This window comes from Melospiza georgiana, chromosome 17, assembly GCF_028018845.1.
Source record: "Melospiza georgiana isolate bMelGeo1 chromosome 17, bMelGeo1.pri, whole genome shotgun sequence".
Classification (NCBI taxonomy): domain Eukaryota; kingdom Metazoa; phylum Chordata; class Aves; order Passeriformes; family Passerellidae; genus Melospiza; species Melospiza georgiana.
This window is the reverse complement of record NC_080446.1, coordinates 4,314,055-4,341,726: the sequence shown is the minus strand read 5'-3', so window position 1 is coordinate 4,341,726 and position 27,672 is coordinate 4,314,055. Positions and strand designations below refer to the sequence as shown.

The window sequence follows — 27,672 nt, the reverse complement described above, 5'->3', positions numbered from 1 at the left end:
TAGCAAATATTTTTTCTTTGAGTGTGTGTGTGGCTGGTAAGGAAAAGAAACAGCTGTTTCTGTGGAGAACAAGGAAGATCTAGGTCTATTTGTAATCAATGCTGTCTGCATCTCTCTCAGGAAAAGTAAGGTCTGATGTCCTTTGGGAAGCATTTGCAAGGCCTTTTCTCAACAAACCTTCTCTCACCACAGACAGATGCCATCTGTCTTGCAGCTGGGAGCTAATGGATTCTGCACTGCCAATTTCACAGCAGTGAGCAACGCTGTGACAGAGGAGGCAAGAGGGATTTCCTACAATAAAACTATTTAAAACAGAGCAAAGGCACACGCTGGAACAGCCATGAGGAGCAAAGGAGATGGCAGCTGATGGTCCAAGCTGGCAGGGGTTTCACAGCTCAGTGTGCCTTGTGTGTCTCCAGCACCAGGATTTCAGATTTTGGGAGAGCTGTCTCACCCAATTCCTGAGCCAGGGTGGGCTGGGGCTCACAAACAGGCTGAGCTGGAAAGCGTGCTATCAACTTCTTTCACATTAAATATTCAATGTCACAGGATAGTTTAAGATGTGCTAAACCACCACAGGGTTTGCAGTGTGTCAAGAGGAGCTCTCTGCTCCCTTAACGTGCCCTGTGCTGCTGGAAACCCGACCCAACAACGACACCTCTGCTAAGCAACAACACAAGAGTCTTCAGGTCTATTATATTCTGCCAACTTTCCGAGCCACTTCAGGACTTTCTGATTAAATTTACATAAAATTCATCCTTCCCTCTTACTCCCTGTTACACACACCAGGTTATTTCCAGTGTTCTTGTGGCTGAGATCACCAGCACTCAGACATGGGAGCCCATGCTGTGCCTGCAGCATGCAATCAAGGCAGCTTGTGAGACAGAGCACCAAGATCCTGCCTTGGTCATCCTCAGGGGATTTTCATGCTGCTGTAATGAGAATGAACAAGTTGTTTATCATAAGAGATCTAACAGGAAAATAATAAAATTTTCAGTTTTATGCTTAATAAAGGCAAGCCAGAAAAATGAGGGTCTATGAAGTGCAGGATGGGAGGCTCTGAAAGCTCTGCAAAGGTCCTGGAGATGAACTGAAAGCCTGGAGCCTTCACAAAGGAGAACACAGTTGCAGTGGTTGACAGAGGAGCCCATTATCTAAGCATGTCAAAGATGACCAAAGGCCAGCTCTGCACAAGAATTGTTGTTTTAAAATTAATTATTTTCATGCAGTCCATTGAGATAGACCAAGACTTGCCTTGAAAACTGAGTCAAGATTCCCATTAGAAGCAGCTGGAGACTGGCTTGTGGATCTAAAACTGAGATTCTTTTTGAAGTTCAAAAGAGGATGAAATACAAGATAAGCTAATAGATAATTAGATAATAGATAATTAAGAATTAGCTACGCGTGTAGCTAAAAAGGATGAGTCAGTGAGAAAATAGACAGAGCTCAGCAAGGGTGCAACTATTTAATATATTATCTTAGCTGATCAGTGTGCCTGCATGAGTCATTTGCTTGGAGAAGGAGGGGGATTTCATATTGTTTTTGTATTTTTAATAGGCATTTTTATGGACTTCAGTTATAATAATGAGAGTACCTGACAATTAGTAATGAAATTAGCCTCACAACAGTGAAATATTTCACAGCATGCACAATATTATTCCTAGTACAAAGGTGGAAGTGAAGCAGAAGGAAATTAAACTCAAGATTTTCATAAATGTTTCCAAAATAAATAAGCATATATCAATAAATTTTGATAACTGTTTTCTCAGCTCAAAGACAAAAGCAGAATTTACAAAACATTTTTGTACACTAACAAATTTTTTTTAGCTTATAAATGTCAGATGTTAATTTAAACTCTTCAAAGAGTAAGTAAATCTTTTCAGCAGCCAAAATTAATTAGAAATTCCTATTATTATTTTTTCAGCTATTATTTTTCTGAAACACATTTCCTAGTTAGTGTGGTTGATGTATATGAGCAGACACAGATATTCCACAGAAAGAAAAAACCCTGTAATTAACAGAAGGGTTTTTTTGGCAGGGATAATGTTCCTTTTTTCTTTTTTTTTCTCTAAAAACTTTTTCATTTAACATATTTTATCAGAATGAAATGGTTTAATGAGCAGAGAATTACAGTTGATCCCAGCTGAACCAGACAGGGCTGCCTTTCGAGGTATGTGGCTCCCATCAAGCTGCATTCACCTTTGCTATGATTTAAACTTCATTCAGGCACAGCCTTGCTAAAAATACTGACAAGTAACTAATCAACTTCCATAAAATGGAATTTTTACCTTCACAATAGGAAGCAGGAGTAGGAGGGAACCTGAAAGATTTGCCTATGCATTTCAAATTAGTCTGACCTACAAAAACGCAAACAGCAAGTGGTTCTATGAAAATGTACTTCTGGTAGGGCTTTCTGGTTTTTTAGTGATGAGATTTTTCATGCCATTCCTTCCTCTCCTTGGAGGAAGCCAGAACCAAAGACAGCACTGTGGAGGGACTGGTTTTCATTAGTTATATCTACAAAATGCAAGCTCAGGCTGGTCTTTCTGGACCAAAAAAAGTTCAGTGTCCAAGAACCAGTGGTAGGTTTGAATGTTTTTATATAAAACAGCAGAGAAAATGGTGACAGACCTGCTTCTGTACAAATGAGAGCTGAGCTGCAACTTCACATGTGCACTTCTGGTTCCAGTTTGTGAGCAGATGGACACAAAAATATTCAGTGCCCAGTGAGCAAAAGCATGGGAAATCAGATCAAAACTCTCACCTAGATCTAGGAGACAGCAAAATGCTCCAGGGCAATCTGAAGATTACGTGGATGGAAATAATCAGACAGTGCTGGTCTTTGAAGATGTTGATTTGTCCTATTCTGGATAATTAAAGAGCAAAGTCTCACAGAGGGAGCTGTAACTCCTGATAGGAACCACCCAAGCTTCACATTCAGGGCTGGCAAAAGGGCCAGATGCTGCAGAGGAGCAGAAACTCAACCAAGCCTGAAACATCAGGGGTCTCACGCTTAATGAAGTCGCACTCTTTGTATGATCTTCCCTGTCATTATGATGCTTTCTGTATGTCAGGTGAAGAGGAAAACAGCCATGTAAGCCAGTTTGTTTTTTTTAATTTCCCACCCCATTTTCACTTCATTTTCAGTGTTTCCTCTAGCATCTGTATTTGAAAACTGCAATGGAATATATTACTAAAAATCTGGGAGTTCTGTATTTCCATAAGCCAGGTTATCTTTCCAAGGTTACCGGTAGTCTAAGTGCTGAATATAAATTCCCCAGTACCTATATAAAATTTATTATTTGTCATTTCCATTAATATTAGAATTTTGCATAGTAGAGTCCTCCTGTTTCATCTCCAGACTGTAGGGTAAAAAGTGCCACAGAGATTTCAATCCTTATAAATCAACAAATTTGCCATGGTAAGCGGGTGCCAAGTTGTCCTCTTGCTGTCTAGTCAAAACTCAAAAGAAATCGGTAGGGAATGGAAGAGAGCACAAGTTCATTTTGCAAGTACTCCCCTTTATTTTTCACAGGAATTCAGGATTTAATCTAAATTATTAATTTAGAAAAGCATTTTTGACACATCAGGTTATTTTCCTCTTCAGACATTTCTTCAGCTCAGTAGGACAGCACATTAATGGGTCACTCTGTACCCTGCACTGCTGACCACACAAAGAGTCTCTGGCTTCCCTCCCTGGTTTTCCAGGACAGACATAAGAATATTTGCCACTTGGTACTTCTTAGTCCTTATTGCACTCCCTAATTGCACAGAGAAATGACTTCAACAATTCAAGTTTATCCAATCCCTGGCTGAATTGGGAACATGCCCCTTCATCCCAGACAGAGAAACGGGTAATGATGCAACTCATGTGAATCCAGGCACTGCTTCAAAAGGACTAAATGAACTTCCTGAGAAGGGATGCCAATGACAAACCACTGCTACTTGAAATAACTTTTGAATTTTTATATTGTTGCCATTTTCTTCCAAGGGAAGAGCTAGCTGCAAATGTCTGCCAAGGAGTTTTACTTATTATTTTTTCTTTTTACAGCTAATCAATTGACTGCTCCAAAAACCCAAAACCAGCACCCCCAAGAGGAACAGCAACACGTGTTTGTATTTCGCTAACACTCATCAACAGCAACAATAAACCAACCAAATGTCTCTGTAAAAACACTCCTTTTCCCTTCCTTTTCTTTTCCTGTCATCCCGTAATCATCACAGAAAACCACATGGGTAAACTTGATCTCAGAGATTATCCTTGTGAAGAAAGAAAGCAGCAACACAGGGGAGGCTGGCGGATCCATCTGCAGCGGCGGCAGGCAGCCAGCCTCCCCCGGGCACCGCGCATCTGCAGCATGGCAGGGACGGCAGGGATGGCGAGGGAAGGATGCAGCACCCTTGTTGCTGGGTGCCACCCAGCCCAGCTCTTACACCTGCAGCAGCTCTTTGGAAGAGAGCACGGGCACAGTGCCATGCTGGCAGCAGTGCCAGCGTCCCAGGAGGGACTGGCTGGAAGGAGGCGATTAGGCTGCCGTCAGCTGGGGAGGGAAACTGGGGCGAGGAGCTTTGGAGCGGCATGGAAAGGGCTGCTCCAAAATTCCTGCAGGAGGGAGGGAGAGCAGAGAGCCTGTGCTTTGAGCCAGGCTTCCCACACCTACTGCTTCACAATCACCATTATTATGAGCACTATGATCAGTATTTTGTTGTTGAACTCACCCGGACCAGCTGCTGCGGGAAGGGCCCGCGCGAGTTCTCGGGCACGTTGATGGGAGGGATGACCCAGTCCCGCTTCTGCCGCCGCAGCCCGTTGGCACTCTGGTGCTGCCTCCAGGGCAGCAGGGTGTCACTCTGCTGCTGCACCAGCTCCCCGGGCAGAGCCTTCCTTCCTTTGGGCTGTGTGGGGAACAAGAAAGCACAGACAGTCAGCTCCTTCCTCGCTCCTCAGCACCTGTCCAACAGCGCCTTCCTTCCTTTGGGCTGTGTGGGGAACAAGAAAGCACAGACAGTCAGCTCCTTCCTCGCTCCTCAGCACCTGTCCAACAGCCACATGGGACAAAGACACAGCGTGTTTACCGGCAGCTCTGCTGCTGCTTCCTTTTCACAGAAACACAGAATCAGAGAATCAGCTAGCTTGGGAAAGACCTTGCAGATCATCAAGTCAAAGCTATCACCTAACACCACCTCATCGACTAAAACATTCACAAATATATGGAGCTGTGACTCCCAAGTCAAGATGCCTCCCGGAATGTATTGACTTCATTACACCAGCTGCAAGGAGATGCAGCAGAGAACTGGAGTAAAGAAGTTGCTGAAAATTTCCCATAAGTGCAATCTACCAGAACACAAAGAATGGGAGAGGATTCCTTTACAGTCCATGCCATGGGTCCAGCTTTATAATCTGGTATCAAGCATGAGCAGGGCTACAAAAACCTGCAGGCTGTGGCTCTGCAGAAGTATTCTGCCACACAAACCCAACCCCAGCCAGAGGGAGTCAGCCCCTTGGCTGCAAAGGTGCATTAGTTCAGATTTTTAGTGCTTCATAACAAATGATCTTTATATGAGAGCTGGGTTTTGAACACAAATCCCAAAATACACACCCCATGCTGCCTGGGTAGTGTAATACATCTCAGGCACAATAAATTTTCATTATTTGGTGTGACTTTGAGTCTTTCTTTGTGATTTTTTAACTATGGATTCCCTGAATGGAATACTTTGGTGTTGGAAATGTTACAGTGCTATGAATAAAATGGAAATGGTGGGACCATGGTTTTGACTTAGAGAGACTGGCTCACTATTAGAAAATTTATGCCTTATAGAATGGATGAATCAATGAAATGTAGATTTGGGAAGGCTCTTCAGAGGTTATGCAGTCCCAATACTTCAATACTCTGTGGTCTTCTAGGATTCCAGCAATTACTTCTGAAAGTCTGCAGAAAAGATAACTAGCAAGGGCTTTTGTTACCATATGGTGACCTGCACTCCCACCAGAAAATGTTTAAACTTTCATAAATCACAAAGACTGCAAGTCACATTCTTTTCATTTGAGGTAAGATCCAGTGGGAATACTGTTCTCAGAACGTTACAATTTTCAGCTATTTTTCTCCAAAAAAAACCCAAAAACCCCACTCATCCCAAACCCAATGCCCCAACACACAAGAGCAGTGCAGGAAAAGCTATCAAAGCATTTTCTGAGGCTCCTGCCATTTTAAGCCACATTCACTTTTTGTCTTACTCCAAACATGAAAACCCAAACACCCTCCAAGCAGTTATCTGTAGGCACTGATTTCAGCGGGAATCATTGCTTCAGGCCTTCTAGTTTGATGTAAATCCATCTATTAGCACATTTCAATTCCTGACTGGGAGGTAAAGAAACAGGCAGTCACCTCCAGACTGCACAGTATATGAAAACTAAACAGTAAATGAAAGTTAGATGAGATGTGGCTCCAGAGCTGTGTGGACCTTCTCCAGGAAGGCTGGAGACACTGGGAGCTGGGCACAGCAGCAAGGAGCCCATTCTCACAGCTCGGTCATGGCTCTGATCTCTGCTACCTCTGGAGGGCAGACATCCACTGGCTGCAAGGATTGGAAGCATTTGTGCCAAAATGCAGCTATTTTTACTGCAAAACTTAAAAACAAGCCTGTTCCAGAGCTGAATTTTCACAGAACAGACAAATATGGTCTTTTCAGTCACACACAGAGGCCCGTTCCTCAGGTCCTGTCTCACACTCCCCATGTGGGTTGTGTTCACCTAAGTGCTTGTTTCCACACCTCCAAAAAAAATCACAGCACCATGTTCAATATTTAGATGCTGCTCTTAGAACGCTTACTGAAGTGGGCAATAAACGAAGAAACAGAATCTTTGTGGTGTGGCAGTGGGAGACTTTCTTGGGATAGTCAGGACAGTGGCAGGCACTGCTGACCTCCTCCTTGCCATGGGATCTAATGCTATAGCCAAAAGAGGTTTCATTTAAAAATGATTTTATTGCCAGAAAGGTATCTTTTCTGAACACTGATGAAATCAATCTTATCTAAAGAAGACACCCAGAAATGCATGACAACATGAAATAGGACTATGAGACATGAGCCACAGAATAGTGGATATCCCCAATTTTTTTTTAATTGGCTTGTGATTCCCAAATGGGAATCCTTTGAGAGCAGGTATTTGGATCAGTTTATATAATTGGCAAGTGAGCATGGGGACAGATTATGAAAGGATGGTCAAATAATTTGTGCTCTTCTGAGTTTACACAGTGGAATGAGTCTGAACTAAAGACAGACTTGAGAATTAACACGAGTCCCAGAGCTCCGTGTATACTGAAATAATTAGTGTCAGCTCAGCAAGGCAATACCAGCCTTTTTAGTCTGTATGAAATACTTGCTGGCAGGTGACTAGACAGTGACTAGCTTGCTTGTCACTCTTGATGATGTTTTCCTATATTAGAATAAATCATCAACATGACTCTGAATTTGATATGTAGAATTTCAAAAGCATCTTGCAACAAGAAATTTTTTTCTTTTTTTTAAACAACAGCTCTTTTTTATCTTCATTTGTTGACAATGCATTCTCTTGACCTTAATTTCTCTGGTGTTGTTTAAATATGTTGTACATGTTTTCTGCTGCTTAAAAGCTGTGAGACAAATGCAGTAACAAAGTCTGGTGAGTATAAATGCCAGAACTATTCAGATCTCTGACTGAAACATCCAGAACATATCTGGAATAACAGTATTGTTGTACGGTGAGCCCCAGTGTAGATTGTGTAGATTCTTACAAACTCTCCAGTGTTTTTGAGTTTGTAAGAATCTAAAGTTCAACTCAAAAGCAGAATATGACACCAAATTAAATGAACTCTAAAACACAGCTTCCAATTCTAGTTTTGCTGAGGAACAGTTTTTACTGAGATGACAACTGCTTGTTCTCTCATGGCCTCACTGGCCACATGCTTAACAGAATCTCAGAAACGTTTTCAAAAGATAAAATATTCCTCCATCTTTTGTAGTGCCACCAGAGCACACAAACTGTCCATAGAGTCCTTCACAAAATCAAGTCAAGCACTGCACCTCTAGTGCTGCTGCTTTGGGGTGGTTTCCCTCCCATTGTTTTTGTGACTCTCTTATACATGTCACAAAAATGATGGTGTACAGCACCAGGCAATCCATGGAACACGTGCCCAGGGGAAAGTGAAATCCACTCTCCATTCCAGAAATGACACGGTGACATTTATAACTCGTTACAACAGGATCAAACTCTAAACATGGAATATGTGAGCATGGGTTTTGGTAATACAGAGATAATTACAGGAGGATATAAAATAGTCAGATAATTCAGTAATTATGCCTGTCCATCACTTTAGGATACTGATAAGCTAGAGAAATACGGCTGAGCCAAAACAGATGAAAACCTTCAACATCAAGGGGAAAAAGTAATTACAAAGTGTGGGATGAAGAGAAGCAACAGGAGAGGAGCCCATGCTGGGATGTAAACTTGTCAGGAGAGTTTGGATTCACTAGAAGCTAATGCCTCAGTATTTGTATTGGGGCAGAATCATTCAGAGCTTGCTGGTGAAGCTGAGCAGTCCCGTGCTGGCTGTATGATATAAAGCAAGAGTGTGAGCAGTGTGCGAGAGTGTGAGCAGTGTGCGAGATGGCAGATGAAGCTTTCAGAAAGCACTGCGAGGTTGGAGGAGATGCAGTCACAATCACAATCCCAATTTTTCACAATCTATAAGGATTGTGAAAAGAACTTTCCTCTCCCAGCCTGCTTCACAGAAGGTGTAATGGTATCTTGGAGTCCATGTCAGCAGCCTTAGTGGAATCTCCCAGGAGTCATTTCCAGTCCCTTTTCAGTCTAGAATTGCCTTTAAGGATGGTGAACACAACCTGCTGCGTTGGGAAGAGGACACGGAGCTAAATCCCAAAGGGGCTGTCAGACTTCAGAACCCAACACCTTCAGGACACCTCACTCCAAACCAGTGAGGCTGCTTCAACTAACTCCATTTACACCACAGAGCTGAGAGCTCAGGGACATTCCCTGTCTGCACCTGGCACTGGGAATAAAGGCTAAGTTGGAAAAGCCATTTAGCGAGCATAATCTCCTGTCAGGGCTGGTCTGTGGCTCGCCAGCCTTTCATTTACTGGGAGACTCAGACTAAACCCAACCTCTACTTGTGAAAGAAGTCATAAAAATAATCCCCTGACAGAACAAGACACGTGGGACGCCAGCAGCCCCTCCAGCCCCATCCTGCCCGTGACAAGAAGGCCACGAGGCACTCACTTTTCACTAGGCCACAACGAGGAGCAGCGAGTGTGAAGGAACACCAGCTCCCACCTTCCGCTACGCTTAGCAGTAGCCGGCCTCGCCAGCTGGCTTGTCTCCCCTCCCAGCCAACCTGCCTTTGATATCCGTCAGCCTCTGGCTACGGAGACATCTGGAAGTTATTATCCAGCAGAGCGTATCACAAACCCATTTACATAATATAATATCGTATTTTGTGTTCCTGCTTAGCTGAACATTTTGGATCACTCCAATGTTTGGGTAAATAAGCCGCCATTCCCTGCATATAAATAACAAGTCTTAGGGTGCGTTTGTTGGAGATTAATAATTTCATAGGGCTCAACCCGAAAAATGAAATGTTTCAGCACTAAAATATATTATGCTTGCATCTGCAATAAAAAGTACCTGCAATTGGAGGAAGGGAAATAAGGCCTTTATTTTCAAGGTATCAAAATGATTCATGATTTCACCTGTTTTATTTATACGCCAGCCTTGTTATTTTCATAGGATCTTTAACACTTCACACCAGATATCTTTCAGAAAAGAAATACCTGGGTTGCTTTGCTTCTAGTGTCACTCACAGGGTTTAACTGAGGCAACGTGTTTTTAATATATTTTTGTCAATACAAGGGGATACAAAGTCCACCTTTAGTCCATTGCTCAAACAATATTTCCCTTCATCTCCTATATCAATATACATTTTGAAAACTGCTACCATTTTCTACCAGGGAAAAAAAAAAAAGAATCTATTAAAAAAATATTTAATCTGAAGCATTTTTGCTTGTTTCCATGGTAGCTGCAGAAAGGACAGGAGAAAATTATATTTACCAAACAGAAAATAAGACAATGAAAATAGAGCTTAGTTCTTTAACAAAGGGAACATGAGAGCACTGCAAAATAAACATTTGCATGAATTCTGTTCTAAGGAAACAACATTTTGCTGACATCAGGGACGGCAGTGGAGGACGAATGAACCCTTTTTTCCCAAAATGCACCATTTCTCCAGTTTTTGATCTTTCAGTATAGAAAGATATTCCATTTTGTGTTCTCATACAGCAGAATGAAAGGGTTGCAGAACAAACAGCAAATTTATTTATTTTACGGTAATTGATTCCTTTTTTATTTAGGTCATTGCTGAATTTGCTGAAGTTGGAGACAGGGAAAAAAAGTAGTTTTAAAAAGATCAGACTTTTTATTTTAGACTTTAATTTATTATACTTGTGCTATGTGCAGCTATTATTTAGGAACTGCACAGGTAAGGAATCCATAATCTTTTTCTCCTTATCCACCCTCTAGAACTCTGAGATGACTGTCTGTGTTAGCTTTATTTACTAATAGTTGTAAGCTGTGGCAAATTTAATCAAAGATAGCTGCATGTCACATCCCATTACCATCACGGCATAAATTGCCATTCATGAATGATTTGTGTCAAAGAGCTCTGAAAACTATTGTTTTAGCAGCAAGATGTTCCAACATCCACAGCTCTTCAGCAGGGGCATTAAATTAATGTGTTTGCAGAGAAGCCACTAATTGACAATGAGATGGGATTTTGGCAGTACACTTCCACTTTAAAGATAATGAACAGTGTCCAAATACAGAGAAGAACCCCCTCTGCTCCTAAAACTATACTAATAATTTCTGGTATAAACAGGAATAGAGGGAACCAATCCTGACAGGATATTTCCAGTACCCAAAGCAAGCTGTTTGATCATCACGACTTCCAAAAGCAAACAGTGGAATTGCAGCGTTTGTGACCTTTATCAAATCTGGCTACGTACAATCAGGAATGTTATGTTTGGTTAGGAACTCATTAAACAAAATTACCTCTCCATTTATAGAAACCATACAAGTACAGTATAAAACATTTTAATTAAATCAGCTAGTTAAGCAAAAATTCATTACTTTTTGTTTTTATCAGCTAGCAGTGGGGCTGCATAGAGCAGTTCGCATTAGAGTCAATTAGTAAGAAAAATTGTCAGATTTGGCAAGTGCACGAGCTTCCAGAACACATCAGCTGACAGGGAAGAAAAAGTTTGACTAAAAGCTAACCAAGTTACTGCCCTCAGAGGAGGAGAATGAGCCACGAAACGCACACAAATGCATCAGCCATGCCAAAACCCCTCGTTCCTGAGGAGTCAGTGTCAAAGCTCTACATGCCCTGTTCCTTGAGAGCTGAAAAATGAGGCATGAATGCAAATTTAAGGTTGTTAGGTATCTGGCTGGCTTTGCAGGCTTTGGAAAACTTTACCCGATAGAAGTACTAAAATGTGATCAGAGTGACCGAGGAGTCAAAATGCTCCTTGGTGTTGCAGGGGTGCAAAGCAATAAAAAAGCTGAAGAATAGTACGAGGTAAAACCAGGGTATTTTTAAATAGGGAGAACACGAGAGACTGGCTTGTGAGTGAGCAGGAGAAGATCCTTTCCTTGCAAAAGGTGCAGCAGGGCCCGTTGTGGGTTACTGTAATTAAATGCTGAGTTAAGTCTGGACTCCAGAGAAAAGAGATGTGATAACCACAGCTCTGGGCATGTGGTTATCACAGAAGGTGATACCCATGTGGCTACCACAGAAGATTCTTATTTAAAAAAACCCAAATACATGTTAATCTCTTTGATCAGAAAACCTAACAGGGTTGGTGGGGTCCCCATGGACACAGGCTGCAGCTAACACCCCTGGGGCAGAACGGGGCTTTCTGGGTGCCTGCTGACCAGGCTGGGACAGGAGATGCTGATTTCCCAGTACAATTTAATTGGAATCAGCAATTTCCTGAGCTCACCCACACTTTGTGTTGGGTAAGTTATCACCAATTTAAGCTGAAATGCAGTTCCCAGAGCACTTCAATGGGCTGTGCTTTAGCGCTGCAGCGAGGACGGGCGCGGGCAGCGCGCTGGCGTCGTTACTGAGCAGACACAAAATCACAAAATGCCCGCAGGATCTCTAAGGGATGGGAGTGCCAGCAGGGAAGGAGAGGCAGAGCTGTGCTCAGACTTATTCTGTGGTACCACACGGATGATTAGAGGCACCTCCTGGCCAGTGCACTCTCTCAGGGTTTTGAATGATCTTCCTCTCCCATTCTCTGGAAGAATCACGTACCAAAGCAGGTACCTTAGAAATCTGTCTGCCTTTGGTGGAATCTTTTATGGCTCCCACAGGTTTCCAGCATCTGTGATACTTTTCTTGTCATTGTCAGGCTTTGAATATTGCAAGAGCTGTCAATGGGCAGAAGATGACATCACCCCCAAAGCACAGCTCTGGATGTACTTCTCCTCCTCATTTTATGGCTTGAACATCTTATCCCAACAGGAAAAGTTCTGATGAGGTTGTTTCCTTGCAAAGCTCCCCACATCAACTTGACCTTTTCACACTCCCTTTGTAAGAACTAATGTCACAGTGCTTCCCAGGTAGGATTGTTTAAGAAACATCTAAATTACTGTTGTACTCTACCTTCTAGTGTTTACCAAGAGACACTTCTATCTTCAAGTTAATGTCATTCTCATAATTGGGAGAAGCCATACACAATGGCTTCAGAAGTACAAGCACTTCTCAAGAGTAGGGCTATTAAATCACAAAATACTCATACTTGTTATGTACTGCATATCAGGAATAAAGGTGGCAGATCTTGCCACATACTATCCAGTGAAAACCTCTATTGCAGCTTGGAATTACCTCTCTCATCCTGCACCTGATCTTGAGGAAAATGTATGAAAAATCTGGGCTAGCAATCTGAGCTCTTCCTCCCCAATAAAATTTCTAAAAAATAATTGAAAACATGGCTCCAAAACACAATTCTTTTGCTTCTAAAACTCAGACTATTACAAGTGCTCTTCATCACAGAAAGAAGTGGGAGCAAGTCTACCCCTTAAAAGCCTGTGAAAAATTGTAATCTCATTTTACTTCTTTAAAGCCATGAGGTTCAAAAGATACATGAATTAAAATAATCATAATGAATTAAATGTAACAATACTCCTCCTCTTCATAATGTTTGCAAGTAAAAAGATCACAAGAGATTTAAAAGATCACAGGCGCTGCTGCTACTTTAGCACAAAGTAAAGTAATTCAGTCTGGTACTTCTCCTCAGTGCTAGTGCGAGAATTTGCCCTTTCAAGTTATCCTTTGGTTATTTCAAGAGGCTCTTGAGAAAAGACTGCTCTTCTTTTTTTATCCTCCAGTTCCAGAGTGCACCTAAGAAATGCTCAAATTTGACCGTGAGGACACATTCAATTTATCTCAATTTGCAAGATCAAATTTAAGCCTGAGTTTAAATGCTTTGCTGGGTGGGAACAGTGTTTGAAATCCCAATCCTTGAGGTCCTCAGGCCACTCTGCCCTGCTGGACACCCATCCCTGGCACTCCTCCAGCTGGACATGCCAGAGGGTCACTGCCTCACCCAAAAGTCCAGGACCTGATCTCCAGAGGCTGGGAGGAACCAAAACTGAGCTTGCATCTACCAATCTGTCTCAGCTTGGGCTAAAGGAAAGATCCTGGACACTCAGAGCCCCTACAACCAGTTTATTTTAATGGACGTGCCTGTATGAAGCAATTTTTGTCTGCACTCAAAGTCATGTTTACAAGCAGCTGTCATCAGATTATCACAGCAAGGAAGGTATTTTTAGGATATCCAGTCCAAAATATTTTTTTTTTGAAGTGGCAGTCAGACTTGAGCAGTTACCAACAAAGAACATGAAATGGGAGGTCAAAAGCTTTGATCTGGCAAGGGCAAGGAACACATCACAGGCAGGAGCACGCAGCAGTCCACGGGGTTTGTTTTATCAGGAAAAACTTATTTCCGTGCAGGCAGTTCAATCCTTAGGACTTCTTTTTGTTTGAAGGAAGACACATCTAGAGTGAATTTCACTTACAGATGCTCTTTTGAGCACGGCTTTGAGCCTGACCCTCGGTATGATGCTGACTGCTTAAGAACTAAATGCAGCAAGTGCAGTGCTTGGAAACTTCCCGTAGTGGGCTGATTTTCCAAGGCAATGAGCACCTGTGTGTCACATCTCATCCTGGCTGCAGCACCAGGCCACGGCATGCAGCACACCTGAGAACCAGGCCAGGCAGGTTCACGTGTTGTCACAAGCACCACTCTCTCCTCCTGCAATGGTTACATGTGAGACGCCCAAATCCGCCCAAGCACGAGGTCAGGCAAGTTCAGCAGATGCATCTTCATTAGACTTGCCCAATTATCATGAGCAGTCTCACTGGTAACAATTATGTGATACTAATTTATTAGTCGTCTTCTTTCTTATCTTTTCCACTGATCTGATTTGTTAAAACCCCAAACAATGTCTCACAAGTTATCTGAAGGAAACAGAAATCTCTGCACGTACTCTGCCTGACCGATAAATCCAGGTCTTGCTTGACTGATGAGACACAGAAATAAAAACTATTCCAACTGCCATTTTGCTGTATTTAGTTACTGCCTTGGATCCCCCACAGAGGTAGTGAAAGAGGACAGTGCCACTGTAATGACCCAGTACTCAAAATATGCACCAGTATCATCAGAAAAAGGCAGGATGACAACTAAAACCTCATTTTTTCCAGCCCTTCTCTAGTGATAAAACAGTTTGATGGGGCAAACTCCCCTCACCCTGATGCCACAGGTAACACCTCACCCCAGGGCAGGGAAAAGAAGGAAGGAATAAAGTGAACGCATTTTGTCTCATTTCCTCCAGGTGCATCTGCCCAGCAGTGAGACTGGAGTCACTGGAAGCACAGATCCCACTTAAACTCTGATTTTCCTCCCTCAAGGGAGGGCTCCCAGCCCGTGCAGAGCATCCTGGCTGCACAATGACCCAGGCCATCAATGAGAGCAGTGCTGAATAAGCCTTTCCTTGCCCAGAGACCTTTGTGCTTGTGATCAGCAATAAAAGGCTGTTCTTGGAATTTAGAACCACTGCCAGGTGAAATACCACAGATGATTATTTAAAGGCTTTAAATAAAAAAAAAAGCTCTGTGTCTGTAAGAACCAGCTTTTCACATTCACATTGTCTGGCTGTGGACTCATAGCTGGGTTATGAAAGCAGCCCAAAATAAGATGAGATATAATAAAACACAAGCTGGGCTTAAGCAAGAATTGATTTCTGACAGCAGCTCTCAATGTTTTAAACACTAGCTGCAGACCTCACATATTTCTGAATTTAATTGCACAATTCCCAGTGATTTAGCATTACAAAAATTTACATATTTCCATGCTCAGAATTTGAAAAGCTCAAACAACGAGAAACTTTGGTTGACATAAACACAGTTCAAAGAAAACAGTATTTTTTCCCTACTAAACTAAGCCACTGGCAGCAGATGACTGACATCTTACATGTGCTGAATATATCCTGTACCTCTAAGCTCTTCTGCTGTGAATTCCTCTCTATGCTCTATTTCTACAATCTGGATTTTAATCTTGTGAGGCGAGAACTACAGAAAAATAGACAGCTAAATAAATACAGAAGAAAATTTGCCAGATGTGCCTTAGACACATGAAAGGACTGAAAATTAAAGAAAATAATCAATATAAATGAGAAGGATGAGCCAACACAGGGGGTGGGGGAAGCTGATTTTCAAGGAATGACGAGGAGCTTGGACTGATGGACACAGAGGGCAGGTGCAAGGTGTGAAGGACGAATGCATAATATTTCTACACATAAATGGGAAAATTTGAGTTTCTGTAACTAAAAAACAGGACACTGAGGATTGCAGTCTTCAGCAATGTCACTGTTCACAAACATAATTTTCATTTTTAGACTTTCGGTTGAATCAATATCCAATTTTTCAAAATAATAGCATGCACTCTTAGAAAAGAAGACATTGCTAATTCCAGATAAGTAAAGCCCAGCTTTACTTTGCTTTCTTCTGGAGCATTATCCCACTCAAGTTCATCTTTCACAAATGCTGACACAAGCCACAAAGACTTTACTTCATAAAAACAGCATCTTTTCTCTTTTCCTTTTCTCCTTTATTCTTTTCTTTTTTCTATTTTCTTTTTTCTTTTATTTTCTTTTTCCTTCTTCCCAAACTACACCCACAGCCCCAACTGAAACTTTCAGATGGAACAACAGGCAGCCAGACAAGAACAGCAGAAGAAATTTTATCTTAAGTATTTATTGTTATGCTGGAATATCACTCAGCTTCCTCTGGGGTAATTCAGCACTCTTGTGGGAAATGTGTGACCTCATTTGCATTTTCTAATTGAATTGCTATCAGGTTTCCTGCAAGACTGAACAAAAAAGTTCCTTGAGTTACTAACATCACTTGTATTAACCAGAAAAAAAAGTTTACATTCAAGGGTTTGCTGGCGAGGAGGGGAAATGTATGCCTCATGTATCATAAAGTACATTTTTAAAGTATTTGCCTTCTTTTCTATCATTTCACCCTACTAGCATCACACTTTAATGTAGTAGGTAGAACTCTTTCCTTACAATGTTTTTCAGTGAAATCTGGCAGGTTATTCAGGCATCCCAAGCAACCAGCGCATTATTTATAAGGCCAACACTGTGAAAAAGGGGGAATTGTCACTGTGCTGGGTCCCTCCCCATTAAAATGTGAGGCTGCACCAAGAGCCAGGCTGGGCTGGGGGGTCTGGGGCACAGGGATGGACCCAAACCTGCTGATTTTGCAGTGAAATCACACAAGGGGAGGACTGGCCCAACAAGAAATGATCTGCTGCCTTGGAAGCCCTGGGCCAGCACCAAAGCGGATTTTCAGTCATAGATGCTGTGACAAGAAAGGATCACAGGTCCAAAGGGTCATTTATGGCTGGAAGAATCCTCTGTGCTCTCCTGGAAAGCAGCCCACCGTCCCACTGTGCAGGCAGAGTCAGTCCTGGCCCCCCAGCATCCCAGCCAGCATCCCAAAAACATTGATTTCTCCCATAACATTTATTCTGCATTGTAACCTCCACAGTAAACCAAATGCCTAATAATGGCCATTCTAGGAGGGCTGGTTTTGATGCAGTTTTAATCCCTGGATAATAATGAAATAAATTCTGATTTATCCTTTCAGAGGGGGTTCTGAGGGGCCCCTGTCATGAGGGACTGCCCTCACTGAGGGCCACTGCTCATTGCTCCAAGGCAAAAGGACTTTTCTTGTTCTATAGGTGCCAACAAACAGTGATCAGCAGGTGCAGTAACTGAATTTCATGCCAATTATTTATAATGTCTGGGAACTGTTCAGCATTTTTGCAAAATCAGTCACAAATTTAAAAAGTAAAATGGAAATAAATGGATGCACCAGAAGAAAACTGGTCTCCCTCCCTCTCTCAGGTCACCTCCTCCTTTCTCTCCCACATTTGCCATCTCTATATCCTGAGTATAACAAAACAATCTAAAATGTCTTAAAAAACCATATATATATATCTCGTTCTGCTTGAGTCATATTATTCTACACAAAACCAAATGTGAAATGTGCCTCTAGTAAAAGCCACAAAACACATAAGGGTCATGGCCTGAAACATACTGAACTGGATATTGTAAGGTTTGGGGTTCTTTTTTTCTGCACAAACACTATTATTTTTTAAAATAATCTCATAATCATATTTATTTCTTTAGTAAACAAAGGATTATTTTGCTTGCAAAAACCACGGGCATTTAAATAAAACACAAGTCAGATGCCTGCTATAGGGACCCATAATAAAACTGCTTATGACCTTGTCATTAGTCTTGTTTCCTGTATTTTTCCAGCCTCAAACTACACACTAATAAGGCTTTTAGAAAGGAGGGATATGAATTTTAAGAAGCTTAGCTCTCTGTTTTCAACCAGAGTTCAGATTACATTGACATTAGATGAATTTCCAACCAAATATTCTACTAAAACAGAAATGTGTGCTTATTCAGGTTTTTTTTCTGCTACACTGAGGGGAAATTTAAAGCAGTATGTAAGACATCTTACTTTGTTCCTCCAATATTTAATTACTTTTAGAAGGAAGCAGTATTTCTTTGGTTAGAAATGGCAAATTGAGTTGACAATAACAAACAGGGTTTAATTACATCTTCCACAAGCTCAAGCCCTACTGAACAGTAGCAGAAGTTCATTCACATGACTCTAAGCCCTGCAAAAGCTTAGGGGTCAGCCCAGTGGGCAAGTGAGAGATTTAAGTCTGTCCAAGTTTCTCCTTTTTGTCTCAAATATGGCAAAAACTCTCCCAAAGAGCACAGAGTTACATGGTGGAATTTTAACAATGTTGGTTGTTTGTAATTAATGGCCAATCACAGTCAGCTGGCTTGGACTTTCTCTCCGAGACACAAACCTTTGTTTATCATTCATTCTTTTTCTATTCTTAGCTAGCCTTCTGTTGAAATCCTTTCTTCTATTCTTTTAGTATAGTTTTAATGTAATATATGTAATAAAATAATAAATCAAGCCTTCTGAAACATGGAGTCAGATCCTCATCTCTTCCCTCATCCTAAGACCTCTGTGAACACAGTCACAGAATCTCCTACCTGGACCCTTCCTTATGGTAGGAATTGATATTGCTCATGGTACCTCCTACCTGAACACTTCCTTATGAAGCACAGACCAGTCGACACAAAACACTTTGGGGCAAAGGAAGAACAAAGCAGGAAAAAGAGCTCTGAAACAAACTCTCACCTTGTGTCCGTTGTGCTGGGACTTGTCTGCCACCAGGAACCTGACCATGGCCTCCCATCTGCCCAGGCTCTGGGGGTCCCAGGCGGTCACCACCAGGATCAGCTGCTTGGAGGGCACCTGCAGGTGGTGGGCGGCAAACAGGGTCCCGTCCGCCCTCACCTTGAAGTCCACGCTGTTGGTTTCGTACCGCACGCCCTTGTTGCCAGCACAGTTATTAAATTTTACTAGAACAGAGAGGAAGAGAGGGGAGAAATGTGTGAGATTGGCGTGATAAGGAAAGCAATCAAATACAAGTTTCAGACATTTAATTTTCACTGATGTCTTCTATATCTCTAATAACCATCAAGGAAATGATTTAACTGTTTCTTCGACCTTTTAGGAGTGCTCTTGTGCTTTATCTCTGTTCCCCAGGGAAGAAGTTGTAAGCCATTTTTAAAGTATTTGATACAGTTTCATTAGATCTCAAACACAGCTGTTCCCCATTTGTACAAGTGGATTTCTCCCTTGTCGCCATTATCTTTTAAATTCAACTGGAGTCTATTACCCACGCTGTGGGTATTTTTTTTCAGGAAATGTTCTCCATTTCCCTAACCCTTCAATAACCTACTTACCAGATAGGCTATTTGCACATTCTTAACTGAAATTCAAAAGCCCATAACAATTCCATTATCAGAAATATAAAAACAACAAAAAAATTTAACACAGAAATAAAAGTTGAAACCATTCTGGAGCACGCATCTGCTGCTGGAACTGGACCCCCCATCCTGAGCTGCATTCCCACCTTGGCCAACCCCTCACATGTTACAGCTACTGCAAAAAGGAACTGTAAAACTGTGCTTCATAAACCATAACGTGTCATTTGAAAGCCTACTTTGTCAGATCAAAGCTCCCCAGTCGCTGATATTTCTATTTTCGCCTTTTTTTTTGGTCAAAGTCTTTCACAGTCTAGTTTGAAAACTATTTTTATTGGCATTATGAAACATGTCACATACATTAGACCAGGAAAAAAAAAACCTCAACCCCATTATGTGACAGAATTGACAAATCGGATAGAAATGGAACCTGCAGCTAATAACACAGGAAACCAAACACTTTCTGCCATTTCAGTAATCCGCGGGGCGGAACACACATGTGGTGAAGGAAAACAGATTGTACCCGTACAAACATCTCAAGTGAGTGCGAGGGGATGCACAGCAATCCAGCTCGGATTGCCAGGCAGGTTCTCATGCTGAGATGCTCCAGCCTGCCTGGAGAGGAGGAGAACCTGCTGGGCCAGCTCTGCTGGGCTTCAGCAAACACTGAATTCCTGCAGGAGAGGGGCTGGGTCAGATGGATCCACCCAGGCTGGCTGTGGTGATGGGATGCAGGGATGCAGGGCACTCCAGGGAGAGGAGCTTCTGGGACACTTTTATCCCAGCTGCCCTCTTCCCCCTGTACCAACCACAGCTCTGCAGTGCTGCTCTGAGCTGAATCAAGCACTAATTTGGATTTAAATTTTAAAAAAATCCCTCAACCGTGGCACAGGTGAAAGAAAAGAACAGCAGGAAATGGCTCAACACATCTGGCTGCCAAAGCCCCCAGGCACATCAAAGTAGGGAGAAATGAGGAGCAGACTGGGGCAGAGGAGGGGAAAATCCTTCCCCTCCTTCACCCCTCAATAACTGGGGTGCTGTGATTGTGTCCTGACTGTACATCTACAAAGGCTTTCTGTGCTGTGTGTTTATTTAGACCACACTGGTACATTTTTATGTGTGTGGTGGGAAGTGTTACCAAATGCTGCCGCAACTGCTGGGCACAAACAGCGAATGCCACACATTGATTTATAAAAAATGAGATGGATCAAGTTCTCTAGTACATGCAAACTACCTGAAAGCCCTGGATGAGGGAAAGCACACACAGGGTTTGCTGGCACCTACAAGAACTGGGACAATCTCAGAGAGCTGCGAGGGGACATTCCCTGGACCTCTGGGACCACCCTGCTGGGAGATCACCCTCATCTCTCCGGAATTTCTGCAAATCTCCCCTGCATTCGCAGCTACAATAAACGTGTGTGAACATGTCAAGTGCATCCTCACTTCTAAACGTTATTTATTTTCAGCTCAACACCATGGTCACTGTCAGGAACCCGGCACATCAGCTGCTGTACTGCTGCACCCCTCTGCTGTGCAATGGTCACTGTAAAACTCGGGTTCCATCCCTGCTCCCCAAGTACCCACCTATCCCTCACTGAAAGACGTTTAAAGAAGAGAGAAAGGAGTGATAATGACTGCACATTAAAAAACATTTCAGAGCTTACTTTGATTTTACTGAGATTAAAAGGAAGCCCTACAGTAGTCTGAGAGGAAAAAAAAAACCAACCAACCTTTCTATATGTGTATGTAGTGATTTCAGTATTCAAAGTACTTAAACATCTGCTTAAGACCCAGCTCGTGGCTCCAAGATGCTGCTCTGGTGTCATATGTCACTGTGTCGACTTTTATGCTCCATTATCTAAAAATGGCTACCTCGTAGACAAAGTCCCTCTGTGACTTGCTAATTACTTCCATTAGTTTAAAACAAACTTGACTAGAGACGGAGAAAACCCTGAGAGAAATCGTCTGATTATTTTTCCTTTTTTTTTTTTTTTTTTTAAAAACAAGCACCTTCTCTGCCCCACATTGCTCCTCTCGGGTAGCACAGGCAGGTGAATGCTCAGCATGGGATTAGCACAGCCAGCTCCTCAAAGATCCACAAAATCTGTAAACCTCATTTATATATATTTATCCATAAAATACTTTTCCCAAATATATGTGTACAGGCTTAGGGGAAAAAACCCCACCAAGCTATTGTTCTATAATAAATAGCATAGCTCAAAGAAAGGAAATCTCATCCATAATTTCAAATTCTACCTGTTACCCCTACTCTTGGCTCTTCTGGAGATAGAAATTAAAATTTCATTCAATGGCAGACAACTTTTGCTTTTTTTCCTCCTTTTTCTCCCTTAGAAATCTCTACGTGTACATAATTCGCAGTTGATGCAACTTTTGACTTTCAAATAATGGAAAAAATAAATAAACAACCGTTGGCTGTGTTTACTAGTCTTAAAACTCTCTGTGGACACAAATCAATCTTTCTTTGACCAGTCTGAAGACTAAAGAACACTGCAGAAATTTAACATTCAAAAGCTGCAGCATCAGTAATTAGGATTTTGGATAAACAGCAGAGTCACACATCTATCATTTTTACAGGATGGTAAAAAAAAGAAACCAACTTTTAAAAAAATACACTGGAAAAATGTTCAGTGAAGCTTATCGAAAGCTTATGCTGAAAACAACATCTAATACCTGATGAAAGGAAAACCAAGAAGGCACCCTCATTAGCAAGCTTTTAGGTTTAACCCTTTACCCTCATCATTTTTAATTGCTTCTCTATGAAAGGAGGAAGTACAACAATTTGATAAGCTGAAACAGGTACTGAGTGATGGGCAGAGAAGCTGCAGGAGTCTGCAGCAAACTGCTGGGCATCTGAGGAAAAAAAATGGTATTTTACTTCAAAAAAGACACAGGGTGAAAAAAAAATTCAACAAGTTTTGCATTGTTCCCTTTTATTATTTAGCTTGTTAAGCTGGCTGGCCAGAGTCAAATGATCAAGTCAGGATCTTGAAAGATGTACGAATACACTGAACTTCTTGCCCCCCAAATGTCTGAGAGAAATACTGAATTTAATAGGACTATAAATGGTATAAACCAAAGAATTCGCTTTTAGCCTTATCCTTCTGGATTTTCCTTTGACTTTTTTTAGTCCATTAAAAAGTGCCCCCTCTGGCAAGCAGCACAGGGCTGGCAGAGCAGGAGGGATAATACTCGTTTATTAGGATAAACCCCCTGGCAGGACATCATCCCACAGTTCAGGATATGGGTCCCTTCAGGACTCTGTTTTTCACCGTGGTTTTGAGGATTATCTCTGCAAAAGTTGTTTCTTGCCCGATGAACTTTAAAGCAGCAAACACACAGCACTATTTCCAGCAGGATCCATCTGCTTTTCAAGTCGTGTCTCTTGACCAGCTCCCCTGCACCCAGTGCACTGTGATAAATCTGAGCTGCCAAATCCCCCCCTGGCCCCTTCTGTGAACATCATTAAGGTGAGGATGGCTTAACAGCAGCCTTTGGGATTTTCAGCTGTCTGGGTAACCTGCAGAGTCCTCACCATGCACGGAAATGTCTCTCCTGTGTGATCACGAGCAAATCACTTGAATCCCTGCCCTGGCACTTCTGGCCTGACGCTCCCAAATGTCTGCACTCATCCATCTCCTCTGGCTTCTGCAGGGGGGTCAGTCCTGGCCAGCATTCCCTGCGTGTCACCACGCCAGAAATGACAAAATCCCAAACATGTCCTGTCTGGAGAGGCTCCTGTTGCCTAAGAACAGGCACCAAACCATTCAGTTAACCACAAAAACGCTCGGGCACATTACAGCCTCACAAAGTGATTTCTCCATTAAGTGCTAATGTGAAGCAGAGCGTGCTGTGCCTTGTTGGGAAGCTGCATTTATTGGGCAAAGTAAGTACGCAGCATAAAATTTTACACGGCCACATTTTGGAGGCATCTTTCTTTACGTTCGTGCAATCCCTCTGTGAGTCTGTGAGAAAACTGTTTTACAGCAGTGGGAACCAAGTGCAGCTGAGTGAAATCCCCATGGCCACGCTGGAGCAAAGCTGGGATGCGAGTCCTGGAATTCAAACTGCCAGGAAACTGCCTCCATCACCAGATACAAGTGAAAAAGACAGAGAAATTAGAAATACGGACTTCCAAAAAGCAAACAGAGCAGATCCTTCTCCCTGCAAACTACAGGGCATTTCCAGATTAGTGCAGGGTGAAAAACTTAAGGGATGTCACACAAATTATTGCAATTGTTGTGTGAAATGGAGTCCCATGAGCATGTGTAAATACACAGTGGAATTATTCTGTGACTGAAATATCTTGTCTACAAAAGGAAAATGCTGAAATGGAGGCAGGATTTTAATATTACAGATTTAATATTACAGAATTACAGAGTCACAAAGGTTGTAAGAGACCTCTAAGATGACAGAGTCCAGCCCTTAACCCAACCCTGGCAGGTCCAGCCCTAAACCATGTCCCCAGGTGCCACATCTACATGTCATTTGAGCACTCCCATGGATGGTGCTTCCATCACTTCCCTGGGCTCCTGTTCTACTGCTTGACAACCCTTTCAACGAAGAAATTTTTTCTCATCTCTAACCTAATCCTCCCCTGGTGAAACTTGAGGCTGTTCCCTCTTGTCTTATCTTATCCTATTTTGTTTCTCTGCATTAAAAGGATGGATGTACCCAGGTACCACAGGCATTTTAACCACTCTGGAACAACTCAGAGGTGGTGTTTCAGTGTTGTGTGGAAATTAAAACTGACTTGAGCCATCACACTTACACACAGTGCCTCATCTAAGCCTGGACTCCTGTGTCTATCCCACCCCTGCTTACAGTAAATCCCACACTATCATACAATACACAGCCAGATTTGCTTCCTGCAGTTCATTAAATGCTCAGAGCCCTTCTCCTTCTCCACAAGAAAAACAACACATAAATAGGAAAAAATGATGGCTGTAAAACCTGATGGAGACAATGTGTAATTTTTATCTGCTCATTACTAATTTTATAGGTTACATTTTCCACCACGTCCCCATAAAGGATATCACACTAATAAACTCTTAGTGTCTTTATTTAATATTTATAGCACCGTGGGAGAACCAAACTCTTCTGGTAAAAGGTAAAAACAGCAATTCAAACAGCTGTTTCAAAGACTAATAAACACATCCCCAGTGATTGAGTTTAAGAGTATACAGTTTAAAAATATACTTTGATGCAAAAAATCTGTAGGAAATAAATGGATGGATCTTGGTTGGTATATGAATGTATATAAAAATGTGCATTCTCACACCCTCAGCTTCACAAAGCATTGATTATTCATTAAGTGTTCTTGGAGTAAAAAACAAATATAATGAATGAGTTTGGAGAATTAATGAACTATCCCACAGTCTATCATCTGCTGAAAACATTTAGCATGATTTAGCATGTTCTTAATGTTATTTTCTTGCAATTAATAGCACAGAAATCTGCTGCAGTTCTGCCCATTTCTCAAATCTCAGGTCAATGTGAAACATTACATCCAATTTTCCACTGCATTATTTATGATCTCTGAGCTATGACTGCTAATATTTGCCTTACTGGAATAATAGTAAATTACCATAACAATTTACCATATGTAATTATGTTAAACAAAATCTTCCTTTATTTATCTTCTTGTAATCTTCAGTTACAGGGAATCCTCCTATTCAGACTACGCAATAATACAACATTCATGACATTCCCAACCTATATTATTCCATGCTTGTTGGAAATGACTCCACGTGCCACTCGCCTGGTGACACCTTGGAGTCAGCAAAGCAGCAGCAATCTGCCTCCAGCAGAAGCTCAGACAGATTTCAAAAGGGACTCAGAAGCATTTTATGTTTAAAGGCACATTTTGAATTTGCCCCCTTTAAGTTGCAAAGCTCAACGCCCTCCACGATCGGATGTGGGTTTTAGGCACACACCACTGAATTCCTGACTGCCCCACTGTCACCTGCAGCTGTTTTGCTTCCACAAAGCCAGGACTGTAGGTTTTATGGGGGAAATGGCAAGGCTTTTTCGTGCACAAGTCATTTAAAAAAAAAAAAATATATATAAAAAATACTTCTGTGGGCTTGATGGAACTACATGGAAAAATCATCTTTTCATTTCCAGAGCCACCTAAATGCTTTCAACACCTCTCCCAGCTTTATATTCACTTTTATCAGTTCTTGCTTACAGAGAATTCCTGTTTCCATGGCTAGAGAAAAAGAAAAGGAACAATACAATTCAACAGACAAATCAGGATCCTTTAAAAAGTCACTCTGTCATGTGTGCAGCCAGCCAGTAGCAATGAGGAGTTAAGGGTACATTAAAAAAAAATGTAAATCCCATTCAAACAAAACAAAAATCTAAATCCCAGACACTGAGTGCCTCCTTCATATTCCCACCTGTGCTATTTTTCATTTACTGGAAGCCAATTCAGCTAAAATACATGTTTTTAAGGAAGAAGAAAATGAAGAAGTATATTTCACTTCTGGTTTGGAATTGGAGGGGAGTACAGACCCCTGGAGAGAAGGACTATAGAACATGATAGAAAAGATGAATCACTCTGGCAACAGCCAGCCAGCCATTAATTTTCAGCAAGCCAGGAGTTGGTCCAATTAAGCCAGGCTCCTTTCTCTACATTAACATGCTTTACTCAGTTTTTTTTTTTCTGAAGCTAAAACATCAGCTCGAGACCCCAAAGGCTTTTCTATTTAGGATCAATCAATCTACCTTGCTGCACTGTAAAACATACACTGTCAGCTCCGAGCTGAGCTCAAAAAAAGAGCAATGGTAGAAAAATTTGATAAATCGACATGTTCTGGCACTTAGTAGAGGGATTCTTCCTACACTGTCACTTATTTTTATCTGATTAGAAACAAGTATTAGTAAAGGGAATATTCCCTTCTATTCTTTCTGGTATTTAGCATTAAGAGGAGTCTTTTCACCCCTATTTTCTACATTTTATCCTGCAGATTCCTGCCAAAAAGGCACAGAGATACTACCCAGATTTCAAAGCCAGCAAGTTTGAATTGGTTTTCCAGGATGTGGACTCACATTCAAGCATTTTCTTCGGCACAGGAACATGAACCTGCATCTATTGGTGCTCATGTTAAAGAGCATTTTTCACTGCTTTCCACATTTTCATGCTCAGGGCTTTACTGCGAGTATGCAGCCTCACCTCTGGGTTTCCAGCACCTGCTTTGGCAAGGATTGCTTTATTTGGGATTTCACTGCCCATTTTAGATCCACTCTCTCTCCCTTGCTGGGGCATCCCAGGAATGGTTAATTAATACACAAACCAGGGCCTGATGACAGAGGCAAGGACCCTTACAAGGTCTGAAGTTCTCTGCTGGGATAACTTGGAGGATTGCCCTTTTCTTTGGTAAGCACCACAGTGACTCTGCTGCTGCTTTCCACGTTGTTCTCTGCATCTTTATTTTTGGATAAAAACCTTTCCCAGCAGGTTCAGCATGACAGTCCTGCCCTGTTTTTAGCAGCAATGTAGACAGAAAGCCACTGGGATGTGCAGCTGATGGTCCAGCTCCAGATTAAAAGGCGAATAAAGAGAAGCCTGGTTTGGGTGATCCTGTCAACACCAACTGCACCAAACTTTGTGGCAGATGCTGAGTTTTTGCAGGAAACCATTTTTGTTCTTTGCTCTTTAAATTCCACACGTCTGTAGGATGGTACTGAGATTCACTATGGCACTAATGAGATCATTTTGCAATTAAAGGCTAAGTAGAAACAAACCTCTCACCACTCTACAGGAGAGTTTGGGTTCTCTGATTAAGCAGCAGTAAATAAACCTGATTCACTCTTGGTCCTGGTGCACACCAGAGATTAACTCTCCAAACAAGATGGACTGATTGACCCCATGGATTAATCAATGAGTTTCCCAGCTTCAGAGCAAAGAGCAAGTTGTGGGAGTTACCTGCAGCAGGATATGTTCTAATTATTATTACCAGCACAGAGCACATAAATCCCAGAGCGCTTTATTTGGAGGTTTTTCTCTTAGCACTAATGATCTCCACAACACTCTCATGTTTGTCAAACTACCTGTGTGGGAAAAGACTTTAAACACCACCATGCATTTCTTGAGGAAGAACTGCAAGTTTTATGGAATCCTGGTGTGATAATTACAAAGGGTGTAGTCTGTGTAGTGGCAGGGCAAT

At 41.9% G+C, this 27,672-nt stretch overlaps 1 protein-coding gene across 1 annotated transcript in view; it reads right to left on the bottom strand.

Moving 5' to 3' along the window:
• Positions 1 to 27,672, bottom strand: part of CDH4 (cadherin 4) — a 414,960-nt gene that overhangs the window by 148,292 nt on the left and 238,996 nt on the right. The window contains exons 3-4 of the mRNA XM_058036348.1: positions 18,852 to 19,075; positions 4,720 to 4,896 (exon numbers count right to left, since the gene is read on the bottom strand). Of these exons, the coding sequence (XP_057892331.1) occupies positions 4,720 to 4,896; positions 18,852 to 19,075 (401 nt within the window). The remainder of the gene's footprint in view (positions 1 to 4,719; positions 4,897 to 18,851; positions 19,076 to 27,672) is intronic.